The sequence below is a fragment of the Malaclemys terrapin genome, chromosome 19 (assembly GCF_027887155.1).
Source record: "Malaclemys terrapin pileata isolate rMalTer1 chromosome 19, rMalTer1.hap1, whole genome shotgun sequence".
Lineage (NCBI taxonomy): Eukaryota > Metazoa > Chordata > Testudines > Emydidae > Malaclemys > Malaclemys terrapin.
This window is the reverse complement of record NC_071523.1, coordinates 6120792-6137826: the sequence shown is the minus strand read 5'-3', so window position 1 is coordinate 6137826 and position 17035 is coordinate 6120792. Positions and strand designations below refer to the sequence as shown.

The 17035-nt window shown below is 59.2% G+C and overlaps 1 protein-coding gene across 1 annotated transcript in view; it reads right to left on the bottom strand.

The window, feature by feature from the left end:
- Positions 1 to 1517: 1517 nt before the first annotated feature.
- The window catches only part of CROCC (ciliary rootlet coiled-coil, rootletin), a 70247-nt gene continuing 54729 nt past the window's right edge, over positions 1518 to 17035 (bottom strand). The window contains exons 31-37 of the mRNA XM_054009172.1: positions 14832 to 15047; positions 13931 to 14155; positions 13306 to 13455; positions 12207 to 12407; positions 9266 to 9397; positions 5417 to 5596; positions 1518 to 5164 (exon numbers count right to left, since the gene is read on the bottom strand). Of these exons, the coding sequence (XP_053865147.1) occupies positions 5078 to 5164; positions 5417 to 5596; positions 9266 to 9397; positions 12207 to 12407; positions 13306 to 13455; positions 13931 to 14155; positions 14832 to 15047 (1191 nt within the window). The 3' untranslated portion in view covers positions 1518 to 5077. The remainder of the gene's footprint in view (positions 5165 to 5416; positions 5597 to 9265; positions 9398 to 12206; positions 12408 to 13305; positions 13456 to 13930; positions 14156 to 14831; positions 15048 to 17035) is intronic.

Below are 17035 nucleotides of genomic sequence, written 5' to 3'. Positions count from 1 at the left end.
CCACCCGCTCTACTATGAAAATACTTCGCATTTCGCCACCGTGGCTTCCGCAAAATCCCGCCAGCAAAGAGCATCTTGTGAACGTTGTCCCGGAGCCAAATGCCGGAGTCCTGGTCAGTGCCTTCTGCTGCAGCTCCCCCTTTCCTCTTCCAGCCTTTCAGTTTAACTCCAGTAGCACCTCAGAGATACGAACTCCAGCGTTACAGACTGGCCGGTCAACCAGACACCACGTGAAACTGGAAGTAACCAATCAGGCAGCAGCAGGGACACACAAAAAAGCAAATCCTGTGTCTGTATTGCATCTCCAAGGTAGGCACATCTAGGCTGCCTGTCCCCACCCCTTCACCCCCATGCATGGGGCAGCCACTTACAGCAAGACCCCGGGGCTTCCAGCCCAAGGCGGCTGTGAGCAGGGTGACCAGACGTCCCGATAAAATTTGGACCATCCCGATATTTAGGTGTCTGTCCCGCGTCCCGACCGATCTTTGGTCGGGACGCAATTTGTCCCGATATTTCGCTCTGCCGGCAGCACTCAGTTGTTTTTTTTTGCTCCGCTGGGGGACCCCCATGTGTCCCGATATTTTCTTCCTCTCATCTGGTCACCCTAAGCTGCTCCTGCTCTGTGTCCAATGCTGGGGTCCAGGCCACCTTCACACACCCCTTCTCTGGCTGGGAAGGGCTCAGCTGCTGCTGAAACCTGGCATGGAGTGTTGCTGCTGGAGCTGGAGCCTAAACTCGGCTTTGTTCTGAGTTCTGAACCGTTCGGAGGTTCTACTGGATGCGTCAATCTCTGGACGGCCAAGCAGGAGCTGTGATTAAGCAGCGGAGGCTTGTCCCTGGGCTCAGACCACACTCCCTCCTTGCCGGCCTAGAGAACCTCCCCCCGTACTGAGACAGCGCTGGAGGAAGCATTAGCTTCAAGCTCTTGCCTCGAGCTTTCCCCAGCAGCGGCAGGAGGAACATGCTAAAAATGGAAGTGGAGCAGCAGGCTAGACTAGCTGCCCCCATATGTATCTATGGTCCCAGCTGGATTGTATTCAGGGCAGCTATCCCCTCCCACCCCTGTGGGTACACTGCTATTTTTAGCATGCTCGCTGGATCAGAGCTAGTGCCGGTATGTCTCCTGGAGCCAGATCCTCCAGCTCCAAGTGGTGACCTAACCTGAAAGTGACCATCCTTGTCAGTTTCACCACTCGCCTGAGGGGATCTGTATGACAGCAGTGAAACTAGGCACTCATGTTCACTCCATCACAAATTAAGTCAGGAGGTCCTTCCTGGCTTTATAATTTATGAACATGAATCAATGTGCTGCCGGGTAAGGCCCAGGTTTGGCTCTTGAGTTACCCACCAGCCCTATAATGCTATTCCAATGGCAGCAACCTCCTACAGGAGAAAATGAAATCACACACACTCCGTTGGCACACTTTTTTTCTTCCTGTTTAATGCAACTCTGGACCGGGTGCCGCTCCCTGACAGCAAAGGCGGGGAGGCAGGCTGAAGCAAGGTCTGTAGTGTGATTTTTATTTTTTTTTTTTTGAAAATCCCTCTGTAAAACATTTATACAAACTTTGGAAATGTTTAAAACTCTGACTCAGAGACACAGAGTTCCCTAGTTGGTCTTTCCATTGCCTCAGCTTACAGGGAACTGACCACCAGGGATTTCAAATGCAAGGTGACCTAGACGACAGTCTGACATTCCCCCGCAGCACCAACCGAGTGTGGGGCAAGCTCTCCTTTTTCCTCCCCCAATGTCCAAATTCATCAAGAAAGTACCAATAGAATCTATAAAAAAAAAAAAAAAAAAACCTCTTCCTGGCATGATTAATTATTACACAAGTGAGAACGAAAGAAAAGTAAGAATTTCTAGTAGAAAACTTGGTCACTTTAAAAACAAACCCATCCACCCACCTGTAGAAAAATCTTGTGCTAAAGAACCAGGATTTCACTAACGCCCTCATCGCGCTGCTGCTGCTGTGGGCAGTCAGCCTGTGCCTTTTCAATTTAGTGTCACAGACCAGCTGGGAGAGGAATGTTTCTAGGCCTGAAAGGACTAAAAAACCTACAGCCTGAACGTGTGCTTTAAAAGGGGCCTGATCTCATGAAGAGCAACAGCTGCTGCTTTTTAGTGTGTGTGTTTTTTTATTAAGTGTTGGCTCCTGCAGGGCTAATACAGGGCAAAAGAGACAGCTGCAGTCTGGCTTCCTTGGGCTGTGTCAGAGCCGTTTGCTGAATTCCAATCAGTTACACCTGCGTCAGTGAGCACAGCCAGACACGGGTGGGGGGTCCTGCCGAATCATTAGTGCTGATGCTGGCAAGGGAAAGGGCCCAGGTTGACTCAAAGCCTCGAGCAAAAGTGAGGGCCGCTGACTTGTGAATGGAGCACAGCTGAGCTGAGCGGCTCTGCTGGGAGCAGAACTGTACTTTAATCCAGTGAACAGAGCCTAGTTCCCCCATTCTCAAGTAGCCATCATTCGTGGGCCCCAGCTAACCTAGCGCTTGGCCAGGCTTTCTAAGTAAACAGCTTATGCGATGGCTTCCTCCTTTCCAGCCACACTGTCTAGCGGGGCTGCAGGGTGGGGCAGAACTCTGTGCTAGTGGGGGTTACATTACACTAGTGCTGGGGGCTAAGATCAGAACATGCCCCCTGATGCAGAGTTTCTTCCCAGCCCTCTCAGTCCCTTTCTAGTCACCTTACCAAGAAAGCCAGGCTAGTGGGTATTAGAGAAAAGTTCCCTGCAAATGCCACCTCCACTAGGTGCATTTCCTCCTGCTCTAATTTTACGGCTGCCCTTCCGCAGCCGATTCTCTCATTTGACACACAACCGGAGAAGTCTGAAGAGATGCTACTGTCATTAGCCTAGACAGCGCTGCTCATCAACCGAACTGGCAGAGCCAAGGGCCACTGGAGGAGGATTTGGGTCTGGGACAAGCTGGAATTGGGTCAGTTTCGAAAACCTGAGTGATGATGTTTCAGGTGCTGCCCCTGGTTCACAGGCCTGACATTTAACAATCACACTTTCTGATCTTAAAACCCCCCGTAAAACAAGTGCCACAATGAAACTGACTTAACCACACAGCGCTGTCAAATGCACAAACCAAACTAAGAGTAAAATAAATTCTGATGAGCTTGGTGTTACCTGTAATAAGTTAAAACTTTTCAGCCATCAGTGCTCAAGTGGGCAGTGGCTCTTTAACTAGACACTAAGGCCAAGGCTGGATCAAGTACAGAGTCTGCTGCTAACTCTAAGGGACACTAATGCTCAACTCGTTGCTATGGTGGAAAAGGAACTTCTTCAGGTTCAGTTTGTCCCCCTAACCCAGTTATCTTGGCTCTTCTGGGTTTCAGGGCCCTTCAGCTTTCCCCTCCCTGACAACTAGCAGTGCAATAAACTAGGCTTTGGCAGGCACAAAGAATGACTCTAGCTCTGAGGGTGGAGTTTGTTCACCTACTGGTTTCAGGAAGCAGCGACGGGCTCAGGTTGTACTTAGAGCACATATTGCTTACTACACTGTCGTCCCAGTGCAGGCACTGGGTGTGAACAGGATGCTAGGAGGAGCGGGGGCCCTGAGATGGTATTGGACATACAGCGACACTAGGGGCACGTTCTCAGCCAACATGCCCATGCAGGGCATGAGGCTACTGGAAAGGAGGAGCAAACATTCAAAAATCAACAGCTGCTTAGACTAGCATTCTGTGAAACTGACCCGTCTCTGCTCTAAGGGAAACCAACAGGGAGGGCCAGCGTAGAGCAGAGCACCCAACTCAAATCCTTGATAAAACACATCTTCCCACCTTCCATTTTCTACAAAGGGTTCTGGGTTTTCTGGGCAACACACTGGCTAAACCAGAGCTGCAGAAGCAGGTTTCATACAAAGAGTTAAGACAAAGTCTTGAAAAGTTTCCGAACTTCTAGTAAAAACTGCAGTAGAAAATGACATGTATCAAATATACATTCTCCTCCATTAGCATCTTACGCTTAGGAAAGTGCTGTTTTTTAAAAAAATGGAATGGCAGAAGTGTCGTTGCTGGGAAGGCAAATGCTGGGTTTGCAGGACCTAGTTGAGTATGGTTGTAGATTTTTTTTTTTTTTGGTCCCCACCTACCCCCAAAATATATTTTTGCTTAAAGGGGCCTTTTAGGGTTAATGAAATAGCCGCGGGATGACACAGATCAGCAAACCCATTTCACTGGTGCCTGAGCCCATGTTCGGACTCCAGTCACCCAGGGGCATTCAATCGTCGGCCTGTGAATGCACTCCCCTCTTCAGAGCTGCATTTTAAATGTTAGCCCCCAGCATGACCCTCTGGACAAAGAGGCCACTGTTTCTATTAAACTTAATAATATTGCTTACGAATAACCCCACTCCAGAGCACCTTCCAGCGGAGGATCTCAAAGCGCATCACGGTAATTAGTTAAGCCTCAGAATTCCTCTATGAGGTCAGTATTATTAGCCTTGAATTATAGGGGGAAACTGAGGCACAGAGTGAGGCAATCATACGATGCATCAGCGTCACGCATAGAACCCAGGAGTCCTCACTCCCCTGCTCTGAAGACTAGCCAACGTTACCTTCTATCCGCGCTTCAAAAGGAAGGTGGCTGCTATCCAGTGTAACAATTCGCCCACCCTTGGAAAGATGCTACAAAAGGATTGAATGTAGCTTCTGATTGCCCAGCGCTGGGCACTCTCAGCGTAAATGGACTGTGCTTTGAGCTGGGGGTGCTCAGCGCTGCTGAAAAATCAGACCCAGGCTGCCCGTTGTCACTGATTAGTTTCCATTCGTAGCGTATCTGTAACGATACACTCGTGGAGAAGGCCAAGTAGCAGCGCTGAGACGCTCCCCGATTCCATGTCAACCCGACTCGACGCACACTCAGGGGAACGTGTGCGCGTACTGGTCTTTTGTAAAGGGCTGGGCACCCAAGGAATCCACAGGGCCCTATGGGGAGGGTGATGGCAGGGGCATCGCCCCTCTATACAAACCCAATGTCCCTGCCACAGGGCTGGAGCATCAAGCCGGAGGGTGCTTAGGACTGAAGGCTCCTTGGTCACAGTGGCGGTAGGGAGAGGGAGGGAGCCTAGTTCCCCGAGAGGAGGGAGGAGTGAGAGTAGTGGGTCTGGCACCGCCGCAACTCCTGCTGCAGCTGATCCTTCAGCGTGGAGATCTGTGAAGGAGAGGATTAAAAAGGGGGGGGGATCCAGTCAGCACTTTGGCTGCACAGGGGTCCCCCGAAGCCGTGGCAAGCCAGAGGGTGCAGCAGCATTTCGGGGCTATTTCCCCGGATCGGCAAAGGAAGCCGGGAGCACGGGAGCTGTGGAACTTACAGCTGCTCCAGTCCCAGCCTCTCCCAGCAGGGGGCGCTGTAGGGACCCTGGCGGCAGGGGAGCTCGCGGCTAGTCGATGTCCAGCATCTCACCTGCTCCTCCAGCCCCTTGACGCGCTGCCTGTGCGCGCGCTCCCTGGCCTCCAGCGTGCGCTCCGCCTGCAGCTGGGAGCCGCGCAGCCGCTCGATCTCCAGCTGCAGCTCCTGCCGGTGGCGGGTGGCCGTCTCCACCAGGCTCTGGGACTGGGTCTGCTCCATCTCCGCTACCTGAGCCTGAGCAAGGGAGAGGAGGGGTCACACATCCAGGCTTCCACGGGCAAGGGGCCACGCTGGTCTAGTCAGTCCTCTGAGGGCTGATTTAGCCCACCTTGGTATTCCCCCCCATGCAAAATAAAGTCCCCTGCACCCCATCTGCCCAGACAACCCCCTTGTGACCACATCACTCTGCCATCATTAGCCACCACCCCGCCGCATTTCCTCCCGCTCCCCAATGACACAGCCGGCGCTGTCTCGCAGCCAGCACGGCCCAGCCCCTGCGTGCGTCCTCCCTTGCTTGGAGACGCCAGGGACTGCCAAGGAAATGGAGGATCCATCCTACCACGCCGCTGTGGCTGACAAGGCGCCACCCTCAGAACTCAGGTCAGTAGAAGGGCCACCAGCCACCTTGGCGAGGGGTCACCTCCGCCCACACTCCCGCGTATACTAGCACCTCCTTTTCAGCTCCAAGGGCCCTGCAGCAGCATCTGACCAGTGACCCTCGCCGGGTTCGTCTCGCTGCAGCCTGGGTTCTTCCAAGTATTGGCTAACGCGCTCTGCACAGTCCCTAGGCTTCTCTGCAGCCTTGGACGCGACGGATCCTCACCCCACTAGGTCTGGTGGATCTCAGCACTGCACTGGCTTCAAATTTAACCCTAACGTCAAAGCTGGTTGTGCGGCTGCTGTGTTATACGGCTGCTATTTTAAGGCCCCCAGGCCCCGCCCAGGTTCAACCCTGGTTCCGCACGCCCACGCACAAGCATCCTTTCGCCTTCCTGCCTGCTGAATGTTTTAATGCAAGCTGGTGGCCATTTTTTGACCAAAAACATTTTCCTGGCAGAAACATGTAGACCAAAAATTCTCCACGGGACAATGGCAGCGTTGATTCAGTGCTCCAAGCAGGACAATAAAACTAATTGTTTCAAAACCGAGCCAGCGTCACTTCGTTTCGGGTTTTGGAAACCAAGACGTGGCCCTTTTCTGTTGGGAGTTTGGGGTCCTCGTGCCGCCCTCCCTTTTGTGAAATGATTCCCCCCCCCATGGAAAAAGTTAGAAAACAGAGATTGTGGGGCAGGAAAACCCTTTTCACACTTTCTTACCGGCTCCCAACTGGAAGATGTTTGCTGACCAGTTGGGGCTTAACACAGCTTCACAGCTGAGTGGCGATGGAGCAAGTGCTGTAGTGTAGACAAGGCCCCGGGGCTTTATGTGCTCACACAGGCCATCGACTGCATGGGTCTCCCTCCAGCTCCATTTCATAACCACCTGCTCCTGCCCGCACCCCCCCCTTACACCCAAAAACGTGGGACAAAAACTCCCTTAGGGCTCAGCAGGACTAGAACGGGAGCCGGCCCTGCCCTGGCCCCTCCACTGCTGTTCCCCCTCACCCACAGCCTCAGGTCGCTCACTCCCCCGCCGGCGCAATGCTCTGGGCGACGGGGCGAGCACCTGGGGCAGCGCAGCTGCAGAGCCCGGCCTGACCTGGTCTCTGTGCTGTGCGGTGGCCCGGTGCTCCAGGCAGCGCGGTAAAGGGGCAGGGAGCAGGGGGGTTGGAAAGAGGGCAGGGGAGTTTGGGGTGGTAGTCAGGGGGCGGGGGTGTGGATAGCGGTTGGGGTGGTCGGGGGGAACGGGGTTGAATGGGGGCAGGGTCCCAAGGGGCAGTCAGGAAGGATGGGGGGCGTTGGATGGGGCTGCGGGGGTCCAGGGGCAGTCAAGGGACAGGGAGCAGGGTTGTATGGATAGGGCAGGAGTCCCAGGGTTTTGGGGGGACAGGAGTCCCGGGGGGGGGGGGATCAGATGGGAGGAGGGGGCTGGGCCACAACCCCCTCCCCTAACCGGCCCTCCATACAACTTACGAAACCCGATGCGGCCCTCAGGCCAAAAAGTTTGCCCGCCCCTGCGCTAAGGAGTCTTGGGGCTTTCGCACAAGCTGTAGCAGCGCATGAAGGGCCCCGGTTCGATCCCCAGTGCGTCTTCAAACCGTGGCTGCTTCTACCCTATTCTCGGCTCCGCCACTGAAATGCTGTGTAACCTTGGGCAAGATACTTCACTGCTCTGTGCCTCAGTTTCCCCTCCCACCCTCTGTCCATACAGATGGTCACCTGGCAAGGCGGTCTCCTGTATGGGGCCTAGCATGACAGGATCCTGATTGCAATTACGCCTGCGCATTATTGTTACTCGTATTACAGCCAAGCCCTGGCCTGCTGTAGATTGGCTCTCTGTTAAGAGGGGGCGCGTCGTACGGGAGGGGCTGGGTGAAAGGCTCCGGCGCACAGGACTAACTACAAGCACTGAGCCAGAGGCGTGACTCACCCAGGAACACGTTAGCGTCCTTCTAACCATGCTTAGGTTCTCCTGCAGGGACCAGCCGCCCGACCAAAAGAGAGAAGGCAGTAAGCACACCAGTGAGTGCCAGGGTTCAAAGGTCATCGGAGCTAGGGGAGGGGGAGAGGTGAGCGAGGCTCCCCCCTCCCAGGAGAGCCAAGGATTCCAGGTGACAGGTTGCCCGTGGGTCTGATCAATGGGCGTCTTTCAATCGACCACGATGAGCTTTGGCTCAGGCCCTGGGCACGGATACAGCTGCAGGGCCCCTGCCGGCCTCAATCCTGGGGGCCTTGTATCCGCTCAGTGCAGCCATGCCCAGCGCCTCTGGTGGCAGCAGGGCATTCTGGGAGTCTGGAAGCGTACAGCACCCCGGGCCGGCGCTGGGAGGAGGGCGCAGGTGTGTAACTTGGTTATGGGTCTCAGCCCATGTAGGGATAGGCTGTGGAAGGAGGGTGGCCTTGGGACGTGCCTGGCTAGAGCTGAAGGAAGGGGGTGGGGGGTAGCTGGGAGGAGTTTGGCAGCAGGGGCAGGTCACTGGCTGTCAATCAGCACAGCACTGCTCTTCCACCTCCCCGGCTCCCCACTATCCACCGCACTAGCGGGAGTATTAACCCTTCAATGCCGCTGCCAAGTCGAGGCTGGGCCCCCCCTAAACTTCTGACTAGTTACACTTCCACAGCACCTTCCCTCCGGAACCCAGCGTCACGCGCCACACGGCGCTATCCCCATCCCCGTGTTCCTACGGAGGCACAGAGCGGGGAAGCGCCAGGCCCCAGCTCACACGGCGTCCCAGGGGCCAAGCGGAGAGAGCGAGCCCGGATCTCCAGACCTACGCTCCGCCCGGGGCTTTAACTCCCAAACCACCTTCCCCCCTCGTTTCACACCCCCTGGGCTACACCAGTCTACTGGGGAGAGATGCCGTCACGTCCACCCCGCTCGGCTCTGGGGCTAGTCCACCCTAGCCGTCCTTCACACCCGCCTTGTAGATTGACCCCTCTCAGACCCACGTCTCCACCATCTGTGTCTCTTCCCCCCAACTCCCACCCCCTTTCATCCCCCACCTACTGTTCTGTCCCCTCCTCCCCCTCACCCAATGGTTTGTCATAGGTAAGGGAGCCTATGAAGAGGCCCCATTGACAGCACCCTGACCCAGCAGCATAATGCAGAGTTCTGCACCCCCTGGCTCTTGGCTACATCCTAACAGCCACGGCAGCGCGTGACGGAAGCTGCGAGCAGACCCGCGGGGTGTTTCCACCCCCAGGGGTCAGCAGGAACCAGGACTGTGCCTAGCTCTTTGGAAAGCTGCCCCGCACCCCGGCTGCTCAGGACAGAGCACTCAATGGGGAGGGTTTGACGGCTGACCTCGAGCAGCTGGATCTGTCGCTGAGCTTCTGCCAACTCCTGCTCCACCGTGTTGAGGGAACGGTCCAGCCGGCCCTTCTCCGCCGACAGCCGCACCGAGTCCTCGTGTGTCTTCAGCTTCTCGCGCTCCACCTGCCGGCCAAGCAAGCCCAGGGAGAGAGGGTGGGTCGGGCCACGCTGGTTATGGCTACACTCCGCACTACGCCCCGGCCCGCGGGAGCCGGGCTAGTGGACTTGGAGGTTCCAAGCCTGCGCTTGACCGTCCACACTGCATTGTAAACGGCTGCACCCGGGTCTCACAGCCAACACTGCACCACGCAGCCCTTATGAGTCGGGGCTGCGGTTTGCGCTACATCCACTCCGCGAAACCACAGGGCTTGGATCCACGACCCGGGTCCTGGCTGACCCACGTCAGACTGATTTGTGTGTGGACGGAAGGGGGACTTGGGCTCAAACCTGAGTCAGAGCCCGGGCTCAGCATGCAGTGTAGACGTACCCCATGTGATCACAGAGGGCACCTGGCATTGATGTGGTCCTGTGCCCCCACCCCCAAGCACTGGTCACCAGACTCCCACAGTTCAGGCCCAGCACTTGCTCCAGCCAGGCCCAGGCCCGCGCGGCGTGGCGCTGCTGGGTACTGACTGATGAAAGCTGGAGGTTGGCCTGGTCAAGGGATGGCTGCTGTGGGAGTGAATCGGTTTAGTTCAATAGGGGGCTCTGAGAAAAACGCACGCAGGAAGGAAATAAGACAACTCAGGCCAAGCCACCCGTGAGCAAACACTGGTGTGTTGTTACGGGACAATGGCAGGGCCGTGGGCTCTGAGGAGTCCGACTCAACCTCTCCCTGAGCCCACAGCTGGGTTACACACGCAGGGCCAAAGCCAGGCACTGACCCGAGCAGGAACTGGCTGGATTAGCCGGGACACCCCCCCTTTCAAGTGAGGCAGTGGTTGCTGGGGAGCCCTTCAGACGAACCAGGCCCCTGCAGGGGTGTTTGAAGAAGCTAGGCCAGGCTAGACCCCCATCACACTACGGGAGAGCTGGGGGTCAGAGAGCCATGTGCACAGACTGTGGTTTTTAACTCCCCTCTCCAAACGCTTTGTTCCCACTGCTGAAACGAACCCCACGTTGGCTGGAAGCAGGATGTTGCTCACTATATCTGCCTCGGTGACACACTCCCACACGAAGAGCCCACCGGCCCGGCTGGGCGAGCCCGGTCCATACACATGGCGCCGGAGCCCAGGGCCCAGTCTGAGAGCGGGAGAATTGCTGGATTCCCCTGGTGGGAGGTAAAGGCCCGAGATCTGAGGGGGGCGCTCAGAGAGACCACGAAGGGAACAGAGGTGCCGCACGCCCCGCACCCATGACCCACAGCAACTTCCAGCGGGAAGGAGCCCAGGGCACTTAGAGCAGCATTTCTCAAATGTAGCCACCAGGGGGCTTTTTTCCGGCTACAACAGCCTCCAAAGCATAGGCAGAGATTGGGGGTGGGACATGGAGGGGGAGGCGTCGCCTCCCTCAAACTGTATATGTTGATGGTGAGGGGGGCAAAATTTAAAGGTTCGGCCGCCCCTAAACAGCTTGGGCGGGTCCCCCCCGACCCTCCGTCTCCCCTCCCGGAAAGCGGCAACCCCTCCCAGCTGTTGGTCCTGAGTAGCTGGTACCAAGGGCAGCAAGACGCGCCACCTTGGTGTTTGCGCCGCCAGCAGGGATCTTTGCCCTGCAGCACGCAGCCTCCTCTGGGGCTCCGGGCAGCGCCTCTGGAGACACGTGGGGCCGGTGTGCACGGTGCTGGAGGCGATTCTTGTCAGCTGCGGCATTCAGTCACCGGGGTGCTCCCCTGGGCAGCTCCCCCCGTCCCACCCAGCCAGGCCTCGGGAAGTCTGGGACACCGCAGGCGGCCAGTGAGTTCCCGACCCGCCTTCCCCAGGGCGGGCTCTCGCTGAAGGCAGGGATAGAGAGATGGGTCGGCGCTTGGACACGTATATGTGCATATTTCGTTGCTTTTCCTAAAGTTAATTAAGTATTTTAGGAAAAGTTGTCAGAGCGGCCACCAGCAAGTGTTGGCGGCGGCACTCTGAGGCCACCAAAAAATCTGTTGTGAGAAGCCCTGCGTTAGAGGATGTGTAGAGAGAGAGCATTCCCCCCACTGCTGCAATGCAGTCACTTCTGGGGAGGAATAAGGCCCCCATTCTTCACCAGAGCCCTTACACCACAGCTTTCGGGAGCGGGAAACGACTCCAGGGCTGTATCCCCAAGCTGTGCTCTCCGGAGGATTGCAGGCAGCTGCAGAGGATCATGGGAGTCTGGCTATGGGTCTCTGCGCTGAGTTTGCTGGCTCAGAGCTCCGTGCCAGGCACCGCTTTATGGGAAAGTGATTGAATGTGGATCACGGTTGGGTGGGTTTTCCCCATGGCAGACTGGGGCGGGGTCACTCAGGGAGGGGCTGTCTGCTATGGCCAGTCTAATTCCACGGGTTGCCCGTTGAAATCGCAGGCACAGGAGCGTAAATGCAACGACCGAAGCACCACTGAATGGACGGAGGAGATTTCAGGCCGTTCCCGAACGTAACGCCCCACGATGCCATGGATAATACCCAGTCACAGCTGACTGGAAGCCAAGCTGAGCATTAACCCCCCTTCGCTCTCAGTAGAAATGCCAGCTCGGGATTCAAACCCGGTGCCAGACCCAGGATTCTGTGGAATTTTGCATCCCCTGCTCGTCACCCCCATCCTCTGTCCGAGATCAGGCAGCCCCCTGCCAGCCGGGAAGGTGGCACGGAGCTAGCGAATTCCCATAACAATCTCCCCATGGCTAACCCTGGTGCCGTTCCTTGGAGGGACCTTGGATAAGAAGCCTACAAATCAGCTAATACCATTCTGGCTGTGTGTGCCGGGGGGAGAGCACTGGGAGTCATCAAGCCCCATCCCCTGCTCCTCACCTTGTCCAGGGTCTTCTTCAGGGCCATCTTGTCCTTCTCCAGCCGCAGGGAGGAGCGCTCCGCCTCCCGCTTCTCGCTCTCCAGCTGGGCCAGCGCCCGCTGCAGGCTGCCCAGCCGCTCCTGCAGCAGGTGCTTGTCCTCCTGCAGCTTCTGCAGGCTCCGCAGGGCCGCGCTCTCGCTCTCCTGGCACTGGCGCAGCAGCTGGGGAAGAGAGACGTGGCTGAGCACAACGTCACAGGGCAGGGAGCCGCTCTAGTGAGAGGCGCGTGGGATCGGCCCGGTAGCCTAGTGGTTAGAGATCAGCGCTTCCACGGGGGGAGACCCAAGTTCAGTGCCTGGGCCCGGGCTCTTGCTCCGTGGCTGGGAAGGGGGTGAAAGCGGCAGGACGAGCTGCTGGGATTTGGGAGGTGAGCGGGGCAGGACTGGTAGCTCAGCACAGACCCTGCCGGCAGCACTGAGGGGTTAACGCTCTGGTTCTCTGCAGCTGGAAGGGCTGAGAGCCTTGAGGATAAATGGGGCTTGGTGAGGGACCCCCCTGGGGGAGCAACTTCCCTCCCAGTCTGGACCCCCCAAAGCAGACACAAGGCTGTCGGCACAAAGCAGCGCCAGGGGCAGTGGGGGTTTAACAACCGAGGGGCTCAGCCCCCTGGGAATGCTGGGTGGTGGGGCAGGAAGGCCCCAAACCCTGAGGAAAGGCAACTTCAACTCCCAGTGCCCTGGCTGGGGCAGGCAGAGCCCACGGATCCATAGGGAGCCCTGTGTCCAAATGCTCTGTGGGGAGAGCCACAAGTGACCCCCCAGGGGGGGCTCCAAGGAAAACCTCCCTCCAGCCCCCCATGAGTGGCACAGGGCGCTCTGGGGAAACCCCTCTCCCTGCCCCACATACACTTCCCATTCTCTGTGCCGGTGATGCTCTCACTGGGGTCACCGTGGAAAGCCAGGCACGACCCAGTGACCCCCTGCTACGTCTCTACGGAGTCAGCTCCCGCCCTGCCCAGATACCAGCCCAGCTGATCAGCAGCCGGCTGGCTCTTGGGCCGGCTCAGACTACATTCATGGGACAGTCGCCCCCAATCCCGACCCAGCACCGCGTCCTCACCTCCTGCTGCTGCCGGACCTGCCCTTCGAGCTCCTCCTTCTGCAGCTCCAGCTCCGCCTGCTCGGTCTTCAGCACCTGGACCCGGTCCGCCAGCCCGCTGTTCTGCTTCTTGGCTTCCGAGACCGCCTGGCGGGCAGCGTCCAGCCGCTCCTGGGACAGGAGTGGAGACGGTGACACCCCAACGGCACAGAGGGGCCAGGCTGTGCAAAACAGATCCCGGCCAAGCTCCCCGCTTCACGAGCTCGGACCGATTATCCCAACGCTAGCAGGACGGAGCCACCCGCTCACAGCAAAGACAGTGGGGAGGGGAACCAGTCCCCGTGTTGTGTGGAAGGGCAGCTGGCACAGGGAGGATGGTGTGAGACTGAAGGAGGTGTCTACAGTCAGGCTCAGTGCCAGCAGTTTCCCCTGCAGCCCCCTGGCTAGGCCAGCCCTGGCCCATCCAAGACAGATCTACCAATGCGCCCAATCCTGACTTGCTGGAAGCCTTGGGGAACTCCAGTCCTGGCCCGATTCCTCTCCCACCTCTGCCAGCGTCCATCAAACCTGCTGGAAATCTCTGCCTGGACCCTGCCCCCACCCCCCTCCTCCCCCACTGCACCTTGCAGCCCCGGGCGACTCCCACCTGCAGCACGCGGCGGTCATGCTCGCTGGCTGTCAGCGCCTTCTGTAGCTGGAGCACTTTCTCCTGGGTGGCGCCGGCGCTGGCGCTGCTCTCCGACAGAGACAGGGCCAGGCCCTGCACCTTGTCCTTCAGGGCGCTCTCGCCTTCCTCGGCCTTGGCCAGGGTGAGGTGCAGTCGCTCCACGGACAGCTGCAAGGCGTTGGCCTTCGTCTCGCTGTCGGTGACCTGCGGAGGGATCGGCGCAGTCTGGCAATGAGCCGGGGCCCAGGGCTGCATCTCCCGCGTTACTAGCCGATGGTCACAAAGGCTCTGTGCTCAAGCCCTGCCCTTAGTGGCAGGGGCCGCACCAGGACGGCTGGAGCAGTGCCAGCCCCGCGGGCGTTACACGACCCGCCCTGCCATCAGGAATCCTTCGGAGAGGAACAGCCTGCGTGGCCGACTAGTCCGGTGTGCTAAGCCACACCCACTCAGGACAGCAATGGAGCGGCCCCTCGGGGAGATCGAATCCACCCCCCCAGCTCATGGGTCGGGAGCAGCGGCCTAGGGGCTGGACCATGGTGCTCACTCACCCACTGCACCAGGATGGTGACCCCCAGGGCTACATAGTCACAGACCCACTAGCCACGTCACTCCCTGCTCCCCACGCTGGGGCAGGCAGAGTTGGCACAGAGCTCCGCTCTATGACATGCAGGGGCACTGCCCGGGTGCCCTGCCGCCCGGCTGTGCTGGGAGCTGGGCAGCCCGTCAGCAGCGTGGGGCTTTGTGCCTCATCACGGCTCCTTCCCCTTCAATGCCTGGCGCGCACAGATCCTAGAGGAGGAGCGGGCGCAGCCAGCGCCAAGGGGCTGCCATGGCCTCGGTCTGCCACACAGGCCCAGCCCAGCAGCAACGGCGGCGCTACCTGTCTCTGCAGCGTGTCACCGCGGTCCTGCAGCACCTGGATCTCCATCTCGCGGTCGCTCAGCACCAGCTTCACCCTCTGCAGCTCCCCCTCCAGCGAGCACCGCAGCAGCTCCAGCTTGGTGCAGCGGCTCTCCGAGGCGTCCAGGATCTCCTTCAGGCGCCGCTTGTCGGTCTCCAGCTTGGCCTCGTTGGCTTTCATCTTGCTGATCTTCTCCTGGGGCCCGGGAGAGCGGGGAGCAGAGTCACCAGCCGCCTCCCCTCTCCCCCGGCTACGCGCTCCTCTGGCGCTGGGGCCGGGCAGGGTAAGTTCAGGGCTCGCGGAAGATGAATGGCACGGCCGGAGTCCTGCGCAGGCTCTGCCTCAACTGCCACACCCAGCCCTGCTGCCGTCCGGCAGGAATGATCTGCAGCCCCCTGGCTAGTCCGGCCCCAGGGTCCCTATACAGCTCTACTGACGTATCTCCATTCTCACCGGCACCACCCCTGTGAGTCCAGTCCCAGCTCAGCTCACGCCCCTCAGTGCCACCCTGCAGCACCCTCTGCTATACCAGCCTGGGCTCCCCCCAGCTCAGCTCACGCCCCTCAGTGCCACCCTCCAGCACCCCCTGCTATACCAGCCTGGGCTCCCCACTGCCAGCTCAGCTCACGCCCCTCAGTGCCACCCTGCAGCACCCCCTGCTATACCAGCCTGGGCTCCCCCCACCCCAGCTCAGCTCACGCCCCTCAGTGCCACCCTGCAGCACCCCCTGCTATACCAGCCTGGGCTAACCCCCCCAGCTCAGCTCACACCCCTCAGTGCCCCCTGCAGCATCCCCTGCTATACCAGCCTGGGCCCCCCCACCCCCAGCTCAGCTCACACCCCTCAGTGCCACCCTGCAGCACCCCCTGCTATACCAGCCTGGGCCCCCCCCCAGCTCAGCTCACGCCCCTCAGTGCCCCCTGCAGCATCCCCTGCTATACCAGCCTGGGCCCCCCCCCCAGCTCAGCTCACGCCCCTCAGTGCCCCCTGCAGCATCCCCTGCTATACCAGCCTGGGCCCCCCCCCAGCTCAGCTCACGCCCCTCAGTGCCCCCTGCAGCATCCCCTGCTATACCAGCCTGGCCCCGCCCCCCAGCTTAGCTCACGCCCCTCAGTGCCACCCTCCAGCATCCCCTGCTATACCAGCCTGCCCCCCCCCCAGCTCAGCTCACGGCCCTCAGTCCCACCCTGCAGCCCCCCTGCTGCTATTCCAATCTTACATCCCCCTGCAACTCTGCCTCAATGCCCAACCCAGTGTCCCGCCTCCCCCTTCCAGCACTTGGGCCCACCCCCAACTTTGCTGGTGCCCCTCAATCCTGACCCACAGCCCCCCTGTTATCCCAGCCCTAGACCCCTTCTCCCCCTGCGACTCTGCCCATGCACATCAGCCCTGAGCACGTCCGCTGCAGTGTAACGGGGACAGAGGGGGCCAACGTGAAATGAACCGTGCGGCCGCTCACAAGGGTGCACGAAGCCGCCCGAGGGGCGAGGGGAAGAGCAGCACCCAGCCCTGAATCTCCATCTGCAGAGACTGCACGGCCCATAGCGAGCCCAGCTGGGCCCCATTCCACCTCCAGGCCCTGCATCCCTTCCTCCCCCCTTCGCTCCCATTCCAAGCAGGCAGGAGGCTGGTTACAATAAGGCAGGAATTCAATACAGCTCCAGCGCCACACAGGAAGCCCTGGCTTGGCTCAGCTGCTGCTCAACGCTTGGCCAGAGAGTCTGTGGGCTCCCACGTCCTGCCGTCACCCCGCATCCCGGCAGACGGCGGGGAGCAGAGGCTAACGAACCGCAGTGGGGCTGGCTTCCCCTGCTATCGTGGCGGGGATAGGAGAGAGCCAGGCGCTGCAAGCCAGGGCTGAGGGGGGCTGGCAGCCACAGCCTGGCAGGTCAGCGCTCGGTGCGGCAGGGGTCAGCAGGAATCTGCTATGAGCAGCCAGGGCTCAGCACTGGCCTTTGTGAGCCCAAAGCCTGGAAGACGCAGCAGCCTAGGGCCAAAGGGCTCTGTCCCTGCCCCTAGGAACTGTGACGAACTGGGCCTGTTCTCACTGTGGTCTGTGAATGCTGACAGGGGAGTGTGCTGGGATAGTCTGCATTGCAGGATGGGATCTGCCCGAGGGCGCATACCTGAGTGTGTAACATGAGAACCCAGGAAGGGGTTGAAGGCGAGGCGACTCCTTAGCC